This window comes from Mustela erminea, chromosome 1 (genome assembly GCF_009829155.1).
Source record: "Mustela erminea isolate mMusErm1 chromosome 1, mMusErm1.Pri, whole genome shotgun sequence".
Lineage (NCBI taxonomy): Eukaryota > Metazoa > Chordata > Mammalia > Carnivora > Mustelidae > Mustela > Mustela erminea.
Window position 1 is genome coordinate 45432676 of NC_045614.1, and position 12888 is coordinate 45445563.

At 39.4% G+C, this 12888-nt stretch overlaps 1 protein-coding gene across 10 annotated transcripts in view; it reads left to right on the forward strand.

Annotated features, from left to right (window-relative positions):
* CNTN4 (contactin 4) overlaps positions 1-12888 on the forward strand; it is a 935293-nt gene that overhangs the window by 901754 nt on the left and 20651 nt on the right. For 9 of the 10 annotated variants that reach the window (XM_032325501.1, XM_032325492.1, XM_032325566.1 and 6 more), the window contains 2 exons: positions 7606-7781; positions 11960-12080. In XM_032325501.1, the coding sequence (XP_032181392.1) occupies positions 7606-7781; positions 11960-12080 (297 nt within the window). The remainder of the gene's footprint in view (positions 1-7605; positions 7782-11959; positions 12081-12888) is intronic. The other variant, XM_032325555.1, reaches the window with a different exon arrangement.

The window sequence follows — 12888 nt, forward strand, 5'->3', positions numbered from 1 at the left end:
CTGAGATTTTAATCGAGGACATACACTTAATAAATATTTATATACCCCACAGCCTGAAATGCAATCCTGTGAATATGGAAAGGTATTAATCAATGTTCTTTCATTGTTTTGTTTGCTTTTGATTTGTCTTCTTTGATATGGTTTGTTTAGTTGGTTTAGCTTGATTTGGTTTAGGGCAGAGAAATTTCTGGAATATGGCTGGATTCAAGATTTCATTCTTTAGGTGTTTATATGACCTTTATCTTTAACTCAAATTTATTTTCACTCTTGTATTCTGACAACATTTATGAAATCATATTTCAGTGAAAAATAAAAGATCAGCATGTGAATGGTAGAGTATTAGGGTTCTTAAACTATCTCAGCTAAACAAGCCCATTTCATTTTCAATTAAAATCATAATGTAAAGGGTGAATTTAAAAGCAAATTAGTATTTATTTTAAAGATGTAATATACATACACAAATATATATAATTTTGTCAATGAGTTCATTGCAGTGCTTTTATACTTGTAAAAAAATTGCTAAAATGCCTTAGTTTCAAAATGGTTGAGATTATAAACTTAATAGTATATTATGCAGATTATAAAAATAAGTGGGATAGAGGGAGGAGTCAAGATGGCAGAGAAGTAGCAGGGTGAGACTACTTCAGCTAGCAGGAGATCAGCTAGATAGCTTATCTAAAGATTGCAAACACCTGCAAATCCATCAGCAGATCAAAGAGAAGAAGAACAGCAATTCTAGAAACAGAAAAACAGAAAAACAACCACTTTCTGAAAGGTAGGACCTGCGGAGAAGTGAATCCAAAGCAAAGGGAAGATAGACCCAGGGGGGAGGGGCCGGCTCCCGGCAAGCAGCAGAGCAACAGAGCACAAAATCGGGACTTTTAAAAGTCTGTTCCACTGAGGGACATCGCTCCAGAGGCTAAACCAGGGGGAAGCCCACACGGGGTCAGCGTGGCCTCAGGTCCCGCAGGGTCACAGAAGGATCGGGAGTGTCTGAGCGTCGGTATTGGAACAGGAAAGCCGGCTACAGAGAGCCGACAGTAAGCTCACAGCTCGGGGTTACCTTGAACCAACCGCAGGCTCGGTGAGCTCGGAGCACGGCCCCCCTGAGCCCCCGTCAGGCAGATGGGAGTTACTGGGCGCTGTTCTCTGAGGGCACACTGAGGACTGGGGCCCCCGGCTCTTGGCTCCTCCGGGCCGGAGACCAGGAGGCCGCCATTTGTATTCCCATCCTCCGGAACTCTACGGAAAGCGCTCAGGGAACAAAAGCTCCTGAAAGCAAAACCGAGCGGATTACTCAGCCCCGCCCCTGGTAAGGGCGGTGCAATTCTGCCTGGGGCAAAGACACTTGAGAATCAATACACCAGGCCCCTCCCCCAGAAGATCAACAAGAAATCCAGCCAAGACCAAGTTCACCTACCAAGGAGTGCAGTTTCAATACCAAGGAGAGCAGCAGAATTCCAGAGGAGGAGAAAGCAAAGCACAGAACTCACGGCTTTCTCCCTGTAATTTTTTAGTCTTGCAGTTAATTTAATTTTTTTCTTTTTCATTTTTTTTCTCTTCTTCTGCTAAATTTTTTTTTAACTTTTACCCTTTTCTTTTTTAACGTTTTTTAACTAGTTTATCTAATATATATATTTTTTCTTTTTTATACTTTTCTGTATTCGTTTTCTTTTTTTAATTCTTTTCTTTTCTTTTTTTTTTCTTTCTTTCTTTTTGAACCTCTTTTTATCCTCTTTCTCCCCTCTCACGATTTGGGATCTCTTCTGATTTGGTTAAAGCATATTTTCCTGGGATTGTTGCCACCCTTTTAGTATTTTACTTGCTCCTTCATATACTCTTATCTGGACAAAATGACAAGGCAGAAAAATTCACCACAAAAAAAAGAACAAGAGGCAGTACTGAAAGCTAGGGACCTGATCAATACAGACATTGGTAATATGTCAGATCTAGAGTTCAGAATGACAATTCTCAAGGTTCTAGCCGGGCTTGAAAAAGGCATGGAAGATATTAGAGAAACCCTCTCGGGAGATATAAAAGCCCTTTCTGGAGAAATAAAAGAACTAAACTCTAACCAAGTTGAAATCAAAAAAGCTATTAATGAGGTGCAATAAAAAATGGAGGCTCTCACTGCTAGGATAAATGAGGCAGAAGAAAAAATTAGCGATATAGAAGACCAAATGACAGAGAATAAAGAAGCTGAGCAAAAGAGGGACAAACAGCTACTGGACCACGAGGGGAGAATTCGAGAGATAAGTGACACCATAAGACGAAACAACATTAGAATAATTGGGATTCCAGAAGAAGAAGAAAGAGAGAGGGGAGCAGAAGGTATATTGGAGAGAATTATTGGGGAGAATTTCCCCAATGTGGCGAAGGAAACGAGCATCAAAATTTAGGAGGTTCAGAGAATGCCCGTCAAAATCAATAAGAATAGGCCCACACCCCGTCACCTAATAGTAAAATTTACAAGTCTTAGTGACAAAGAGAAAATCCCGAAAGCAGCCCGGGAAAAGAAGTCTGTAACATACAATGGTAAAAATATTAGATTGGCAGCTGACTTATCCACAGAGACCTGGCAGGCCAGAAAGAGCTGGCATGATATTTTCAGAGCACTAAATGAGAAAAACATGCAGCCCAGAATACTATATCCAGCTAGGCTATCATTGAAAATAGAAGGAGAGATTAAAAGCTTCCAGGACCAACAAAAACTGAAAGAATTTGCAAACAAAAACCAGCTCTACAGGAAATATTGAAAGGGGTCCTCTGAGCAAAGAGAGAGCCTACAAGTGGTTGATCAGAAAGGAACAAAGACAATATACAGTAACAGTCACCTTACAGGCAATACAATGGCACTAAATTCATATCTCTCAATAGTTACCCTGAATGTTAATGGGCTAAATGCCCCAATCAAAAGACACAGGGTATCAGAATGGATAAAAAAACAAAACCCATCTATATGTTGCCTCCAAGAAACTCATTTTAAGCCCGAAGACACCTCCAGATTTAAAGTGAGGGGGTGGAAAAGAATTTACCATGCTAATGGACATCAGAAGAAAGCAGGAGTGGCAATCCTTATATCAGATCAATTAGATTTTAAGCCAAAGACTATAATAAGAGATGAGGAAGGACACTATATCATACTCAAAGGGTCTGTCCAACAAGAAGATCTAACAATTTTAAATATCTATGCCCCCAACGTGGGAGCAGCCAACTATATAAACCAATTAATAACAAAATCACAGAAACACATCAACAATAATACAATAATAGTAGGGGACTTTAACACTCCCCTCACTGACATGGACAGATCATCCAAGCAAAAGATCAACAAGGAAATAACGGCCTTAAACGACACACTGGACCAGATGGACATCACAGATATATTCAGAACATTTCATCCCAAAACAACAGAATACACATTCTTCTCTAGTGCACATGGAACATTCTCCAGAATAGATCACATCCTCGGTCCTAAATCAGGACTCAACCAGTATCAAAAGATTGGGATCATTCCCTGCATATTTTCAGACCACAATGCTCTGAAGCTAGAACTCAACCACAAGAGGAAGTTTGGAAAGAACCCATATACATGGAGACTAAACAGCATCCTTCTAAAGAATGAATGGGTCAATTGGGAAATTAAAGAAGAATTGAAAAAAATCATGGAAACAAATAATAATGAAAATACAATGGTTCAAAATCTGTGGGGCACAACAAAGGCAGTCCTGAGAGGAAAATATATAGCGGTACAAGCCTTTCTCAAGAAACAAGAAAGGTCTCAGGTACAAAACCCTAAGCCCAGCAGGAGAAGAAAAATCATAAAGATCAGAGCAGAAATCAATGAAATAGAAACCAAAAAAACAATAGAACAAATCAACGAAACTAGGAACTGGTTCTTTGAAAGAATTAATAAAACTAATAAACCCCTGCCTAGACTTATCAAAAAGAAAAGAGAAAGGACCCAAATAAATAAAAATCATGAATGAAAGAGGAGAGAAAACAACTAACACCAAAGAAATACAAACTATTATAAGAACACACTATGAGCAACTCTACGCCAACAAATTTGACAATCTGGAAGAAATGGATGCATTCCTAGAAACATATAAACTACCACAACTGAACCAGGAAGAAATGGAAAGCCTGAACAGACCCATAACCAGTAAGGAGACTGAAACAGTCATTAAAAATCTCCAAACAAACAAAAGCCCAGGGCCAGACGGCTTCCCGGGGGAATTCTACCAAACATTTAAAGAAGAACTAATTCCTATTCTCCTGAAACTGTTCTAAAAAATAGAAATGGAAGGAAAACTTCCAAACTCATTTTATGAGGCCAGCATCACCTTGATCCCCAAACCAGACAAGGATCCCATCAAAAAAGAGAGCTATAGACCAATATCCTTGATGAACACAGATGCAAAAATTCTCACCAAAATACTAGCCAATAGGATTCAACAGTACATTAAAGGATCATTCACCACAACCAAGTGGGATTTATTCCAGGGCTGCAAGGTTGGTTCAACATCCGCAAATCAGTCAATGTGATACAACACATCAATAAAAGAAAGAACAAGAACCATATGATACTCTCAATAGATGCTGAAAAAGCATTTGACAAAGTACAGCATCCCTTCCTGATCAAAACTCTTCAAAGTGTAGGGATAGAGGGCACATACCTCAATATCATCAAAGCCATCTATGAAAAACCCACCGCAAGTATCATTCTCAATGGAGAAAAACTAAAAGCTTTTCCGCTAAGGTCAGGAACACGGCAGGGATGTCCATTATCACCACTGCTATTCAACATAGTACTAGAGGTCCTAGCCTCAGCAATCAGACAACAAAAGGAAATTAAAGGCATCCAAATCGGCAAAGAAGAAGTCAAACTATCACTCTTCGCAGATGATATGATACTATATGTGGAAAACCCCAAAGACGCCACTCCAAAACTGCTAGAACTTGTACAGGAATTCAGTAAAGTGTCAGGATATAAAATCAATGCACAGAAATCAGTTGCATTTCTCTACACCAACAACAAGACAGAAGAAAGAGAAATTAAGGAGTCAATCCCATTTACAATTGCACCCCAAACCATAAGATACCTAGGAATAAACCTAACCAAAGAGGCACAGAATCTATACTCAGAAAACTATAAAGTACTCATGAAAGAAGTTGAGGAAGACACAAAGAAATGGAAAAAAGTTCCATGCTCCTGGATTGGAAGAATAAATATTGTGAAAATGTCTATGCTACCTAAAGCAATCTACACATTTAATGCAATTCCTATCAAAGTACCATCCATCTTTTTCAAGGAAATGGAACAAATAATTCTAAAATTTATATGGAACCAGAAAAGACCTTGAATAGCCAAAGGGATATTGAAAAAGAAAGCCAAAGTTGGTGGCATCACAATTCGGGACTTCAAGCTCTATTACAAAGCTGTCATCATCAAGACAGCATGGTACTGGCACAAAAACAGACACATAGATCAATGGAACAGAATAGAGAGCCCAGAAATAGACCCTCAACTCTATGGTCAACTAATCTTCGACAAAGCAGGAAAGAATGTCCAATGGAAAAATGACAGCCTCTTCAATAAATGGTGTTGGGAAAATTGGACAGCCACATGCAGAAAAATGAAATTGGACCATTTCCTTATACCACACACAAAAATAGACTCAAAATGGATGAAGGACCTCAATGTGCGAAAGGAATCCATCAAAATCCTTGAGGAGAACACAGGCAGCAACCTCTTCGACCTCAGCCGCAGCAACATCTTCCTAGGAACATCGCCAAAGGCAAGGGAAGCAAGGGCAAAAATGAACTATTGGGATTTCATCAAGATCAAAAGCTTTTGCACAGCAAAGGAAACAGTTAACAAAATCAAAAGACAACTGACAGAATGGGAGAAGATATTTGCAAACGACATATCAGATAAAGGACTAGTGTCCAAAATCTATAAAGAACTTAGCAAACTCAACACCCAAAGAACAAATAATCCAATCAAGAAATGGGCAGAGTACATGAACAGACATTTCTGCAAAGAAGACATCCAGGTGGCCAACAGACACATGAAAAAGTGCTTCATATCACTCGGCATCAGGGAAATACAAATCAAAACCACAATGAGATATCACCTCACACCAGTCAAAATGGCTAATATCAACAAGTCAGGAAATGACAGATGCTGGCGAGGATGCGGAGAAAGGGGAACCCTCCTACACTGTTGGTGGGAATGCAAGCTGGTGCAACCACTCTGGAAAACAGCATGGAGGTTCCTCAAAATGTTGAAAATAGAACTGCCCTATGACCCAGCAATTGCACTACTGGGTATTTACCCTAAAGATACAAACGTAGTGATCCAAAGGGGCACGTGCACCCGAATGTTTATAGCAGCAATGTCCACAATAGCCAAACTATGGAAAGAACCTAGATGTCCATCAACAGATGAATGGATCAAGAAGATGTGATATATATACACAATGGAATACTATGCAGCCATCAAAAGAAATGAAATATTGCCATTTGCGACAACGTGGATGGAACTAGAGCGTATCATGCTTAGTGAAATAAGTCAAGCGGAGAAAGACAACTATCATGTGATCTCCCTGATATGGGGAAGTGGTGATGCCACATGGGGGCTTAAGTGGGTAGGAGAAGAATAAATGAAATAAGATGGGATTGGGAGGGAGACAAACCATAAGTGACTCTTAATCTCACAAAACAAACTGAGGGTTGCTGGGGGGAGGGGGGTTGGGGGAAGGGGGGTCGGGTTATGGACATTGGGGAGGGTATGTGCTTTGGTGAGTGCTGTGAAGTGTGTAAACCTGGCGATTCACAGACCTGTACCCCTGGGGATAAAAATATATGTTTATAAAAAATAAAAAATTAAAAAAAATAAGTGGGATAAAGATATAAACCTTTATTATATCAACTAGAGAAAAAAGGAAAATCATGTGTGTACCATGTTTACAAGAATGCAAAACAAAACAACTTGAAACACTATAAACCAAAAAGGCAGAGGGAAATTATACTAAAATGAAGAAAGATGTTTATTCTGGACAGTAAAGAGACTAAGTAGGATTTGTTTTGAATTGGTTTTTTGGTTTCTTCTTTTAACTGTCTTAAATTTCCGAAATTTCCCATACTGAACATTTATCACTTTTATAATAAGGGGGGAGGGAACCAAGCAAACTTCAAATTAACATGGATTTCTCCTGTTAGTATTCAACTGAATTACTGCTTTCTAGTGACACTAGGGAGATATGAAAACCTTTTTAAAGAGGCAGTTTCTGAGCAGGCTGTCAGAAATAGGCCCTTCCGTGAGTGTCTTCAGAGATCTAACCTCTGTGCTCCCCAGCTGAGTTTTGTTGCTCTGTGGAGGTTCACATAATGACTGTTTTCATCTTTTCATATTAAAAATGACCTCCTGGCCTGAATCTCAGCTTCCCAGATGACTGAGGTTTACTGGTCACAGCCCAAAAAAAAAAAAAAAAAAAAGCAAAACTACTTAGTATTTCAGCCTGCTCTTGGATTCTACATTTTACTTCCATACAATTTCATAGACTTTATTGTTGGTTTCCCTTTGTTTTCACCCTACAGATCCAACAAGGGTGATGGTACCCCCTTCCAGCATGGATGTGACTGTTGGAGAAAGTATTGTTCTGCCTTGCCAGGTAACACATGATCACTCGCTAGATATCGTGTTTACCTGGTCATTTAATGGACACCTGATAGATTTTGACAAAGACGGGGACCACTTTGAAAGAGTCGGAGGGGTAAGTATTAATATCAAAGTATCTACAGCAAATTCACTATGCAACTGAACTTCTGCAAAGTGATTCAACTTGTTTAGCCTAACATGAAAAGAAACATAAGATTGTTCTTGATGATCTTGTTCCAACACCTTCTTTTAAGAAATTATTGGTTAATTGTTGCTCCTTTTTGCCTGATTGGTGTGGCCCCTATGACGGAGTAACCCTACACAACAGTCCTCTTGATCCCCACAACAATGCTATAGGCTAGTTATTCTGAACTATGTATGAATGAAGAAACTGGAGCTCAGGGGCAAATGTATGGCTTCCCTTTGCCTCATAGCCCTAACCTGTGGAACTCAGCTTTAAACTTCAAATCCCCAGCTCTCTACCCCACGCAGTACCATAGATCATAGCAGAAAATATCTTAAGGACAGTTTACTCATGTGTATTTAGGCTGCCGATTAAACTTTCCTTGGCTCTTATAGAAGTCTCATCATTGTGACATTAGGGCTATCTTTCTTAAATCTGAAAGTATGATCAGGGTATGTATTATCTCTAGGTAATTTTGAATTCAAATGTTTGAATTTTCATAGTGCCTTTCTTTCTGTAAAAATACATATTACCATTGAACACACACCAAGATGGGGTTAAATCTGGAAATAATTTGTATCTATCACAATTGTTGTCAAAAAAGATTTTTTTTTACCCTAACACAGTCCTTATAGTCCTATTAGTAATAAAGATTCACTCTGACTGCCATTCTCATGGAGACATCCAACCGGAAGACAGCAAAAAATAAAAATGAGGCTATGATTTTAAAAGCTCTCCCCATCCTTCTGCCAGAGGAATCTAATTTGCCTACTTCATTTTGCCTCCCTTACCCCTTATGTTGAGAAAAAGTGGGGCTAAGGCTTATAAAAATATCTGTATGATATGTTGAGGGCTTGTTTTCCATTCAACTGTAGTACTAGTCCTGTTAATTACATTCTTGCAGCCTTTCTCAAAGGATGTCTCTCACAGAGCACAAAGAATGATCTGAGCATTTTCTCAGTTTTTCCAAAGATCATATACAACTGGTAATACTTTAGATACATAGGAGAGAAGTTAGTTTATTACATCAGTGGATACCTTAGGTTATGAGAGAGTCTCTCTTGGAATCCTGATTGAGAAAGCCTGGATGAAATTGCCAATATTAAGCATTCTGGACTTCTTTGATATGATTCGGCTTAATAACCAAGTGGGAGAGATATGAATTTCACAAGGGCATTGAAGATATTAAATACCTTCAGGTCTAGAAAAGCGCATAGTCCAATTCCTCCCACAAAAGAAGTATCTGACAAATTTTAATAGTTGTACTAATTGAAGGAAGAATAACATTGATTTTAATAACAGGAAAGTATACATTGAGAAGACCTTCATAGATTAAGCAGAATATTCGTTTTCACACTAAGACCAATGTCTTGTCCAGGAGAGACATTAAAAATATTATCTCCCAGAATGCACAGGCACCAACCAATTAGAACAGCTGTCTGACCGATCAAAAGAGCTCTAGCCTGCCAGTCAGACAGATGTGGATGTTATCCTGGACTGGCTGCATACCAGCCAGGGCTGAGGCACAGGTGGAGACACCCTTTATGGAGTCAAGCACTAATGACCACCTTTGTGGAGAGCTCTATCTGTGGGATCACCCTCGTTAGCCTCTCAGATGGGAAAAGCTTGTCTCTTCTCTGAAACTCTCACCAATCATTTATTGCAAAGAAGTGAAAAATTCAGGACAGCACTACAAACTGTGAGAAGTAAGTGTGTTAGTCACCAGGATCCTTAATGTCTATAGAGGTAGAACTTGACAGTAGAAGAGGGAAGGAAGCAATTCTGAAGTCAAGCCATTTCACAGCAACTACTTCCTGGGTCATTGTGGTGGAAGGGATATTGGGTAGAGCCAATCTATTGGGGTTTTCAGTTTCCACTTGTCCTTTGACAGCCTCCAAATGCCCTGTCAGAAACAGAACAGACCACACCAGGAGAATATAAGCTGGTGCTGTTTTGTTCACTTTGGGAGGAACACAAAGATAGGTCTCAGCAAACTGGGTGATCTTGATGACTTCAAAGGGAAAGAGAAAGTTGATTGTGGTCTCCTTCTGTGAGACTTACTTCAATCCTGACTTTATTATTTTTTTTGTTTCAATTTAAACTTTTAAAACACAACTCTGGTCCAAATCTGTAAATAAAGACATTCCATTAATATGGTGCTGTACTGTGAAGTTTTCAGGCTACAACTAGTTTATCCTGACTTTAAGACCTTGGTGAATAAAATGGATTATTGATTTGGTATACCCATTTCTTTAAAACAAATTCAGCTTTCCACCTTCCCTGCACATGCCTCCTTGTGAGGCATATTTTTCTGTTTAAACCTATACCCTAGAGTCCTAATAACCACATGAATGTCTTAGGTAAAGAAGTATTAATGATGATGATGATGAAGCCTTATATTTGCCCAGTGCCTAATCATTTATTAAGCACTTTCATGTCTATTGGCTCTTTAATCATCACAGAAAGCCTGTGGAATAGGGTAGCAATTATTGTACTCTTTTACTGAGCAATTATAAGACTTGATTAGTAAAAAGAATCTGAATGAGAACCCAAGGGTTATAAATAAAAGAGCTTTCAGGTTAAAAAATATATATATATCACAACTCTCCTTGAGGTAGATTTAATATCTTTGACATGACCACTCATGGTCATCAATAAGACCAATTTAAATTTACTCTGTGCTTCCCAGGTTTCAGATTTCACATACACATACAGTTTGATTTGATTCTTACAACCTCACCCAGTGGGCAATGTATCCTTCTTTCATAGGTGTAAACTAAAACCCAGAGACTTACATAAAATCACACAGCAGGGATCAGCCCAAGCTAACTGAGTACCTACACATCAGCTCTCCCTTCACTGAATGCTTGAGCCTGTCTTCTAAACTTATTTACAACTATTGGCAGTTCCAGGTTTTCCATTGTCCTGGATGGATTTGTGGTATTTTGCTCTAAAACCTTTTGTTTTAATTGAACTAAGTACACATTAACTTAGATTGAGAATAAAGTCTTTCGAATTTGTAGAATGGCCTGACCTTGTGGGTTCACATCCTGGCTCCGCCATTTATTAGCTAAGTGATTTCAGACACGTCATAACTTCTTTGAGCTGGAATTTCTTCACCTGTAAAGTAAGGACAATAGAGCACCTACCTCATAGAACATGTGAGTATTTAGCTTTAATATATGGCTCCCGTATTTAAATATTATAGAACATTGTTGTCATTTGGAAGAATAGCAAACAGGGCCAAAATAACCTATGCTACCTTGTCATCTATTGTGGGGTTAGAAGTAAACATAGCTTCCTGCATCTGACCTCTAGGGAGCACTCCTACGCAAGCCATCTGCTCCCCAAACTTTCGATGAACAGAGCTATGAAATGAAATCCCAAAGTGTAGCCACGTTCTTTAGTTAAAATGCCACCTTCGTGATAACCTGTAGAGGCATCGTCTCATTTTTATTAAAAGCACCGTGCTGGTGAGCGTGTAGGAATATTTCTAGGCACACCAAAATCCATACTGGGATGTAATCAGTCCTATTCATCTGCTAATCAAACTTGCATTTGGCATTTCAAAAACAAATTATAGCAGTCTTCCACACTAGGTGATGCTAGATTTCCTTGGAGAGTGTGGTCTTCATACTCTTTTAATTCAAACCTGGGAACAATCAAAATGCTGGCTGTAAGACAAAGCTGTGCAGTAAAATGAAGATGCCTCCAAATGTGGGCTTGCCTCCCCTTTCCAAATATAGAGTTCCAAAGTATGGGAAAGCCTAGTGAAGGCTGCAGGTTGAGGGCATATCTGAAGAAACCCATAGGACGAGATCAAGATCCACCTTCAGTAGGTTTAAGTGCTTCTGACACGGGTGGCAAACTGCTCCAGAGACCCAGAGAAGCCACATACCCCCAAGGTCTTGTCCAAGGTGTGTTCTGAAGGTATTGGGGTTCTTATCTCCCAGGCAGGCTCACATGTTTTTAATAGGCCATGGCTTGCATCACTAATGTTTTCATCAGCCAATATAAAATAAATCCATTAGTCACAGTGTCCTTCACGTGATAATGATATTTAGAGCTCATTAAAAAGTAATTGTAGCCACTTTCCCCTACTTTATCAGCAGGATTCAGCTGGTGATTTGATGATCCGAAACATCCAGCTGAAGCATGCTGGGAAATATGTCTGCATGGTCCAGACAAGTGTAGACAAGCTCTCTGCTGCTGCCGACCTGATTGTGAGAGGTATGGGAATGTTGGTTTCTGTTCCTGGAATGCTTGTGTGATATCTACTCCTGCACAGGTTGCTAAAAACCTCACCGGTTTAGAATTACAGAAGAAAGTCAGATAGAAGCTGAACATTGCAAACAGTGGCTAATAGCCCACAGTCCTCTGTGTATCTCTTTCTCATGGGAGGGATCACCAGAAAGTGCAGAGCAAATCTGGTTGCTCTGGACTGAAAATAACTCCAGTGAGTGCCCCAAGTGCCCCGATGTGTGGCTGTTGGAGTTGATAGGACCTTCTAGAATAATTTTGGATTAACAAAAGCAAATAGTTTTAAGAAGGATCAAACCATGCCTTTTGATGTTTCATCTGGGCTAAGCCAAATTAGTGATTTAGGGTACTGATAGAACCGTGGCTTCAGAAAATAACCTGTTTTTCCCAGTTCCCTTTTTTCCCTAAAGTTAATAGTTCAATCCAGTTCTTAAAATATGGCTTTAGAGGGAACACTTTGTGACTGCCTGGGATGCAGTAAATCAGCTGGCAGTTGATGTGCAAACTGACCTTTGTGAGGTTTTCTTCAGTCCTCCCAACATGGCCTAACTTCAACCTAATGGCTCCAAAGGCCCTGATTGAGCCCCATAGAACCAGTTTACAAAGCAACAGTAAATGGAGCTTTAACAAATATATATTTAAAAAAATTTTTTTTGAAGATTTTATTTATTTACTTGACAGAGAGAGAGAGAGATCACAAGTAGGCAGAGAGAGAGGGGTAAGCAGGCTTCCCACTGAGCAGAGAGCCTGACACAGGGCTCGATCCCAGGACCCTGAG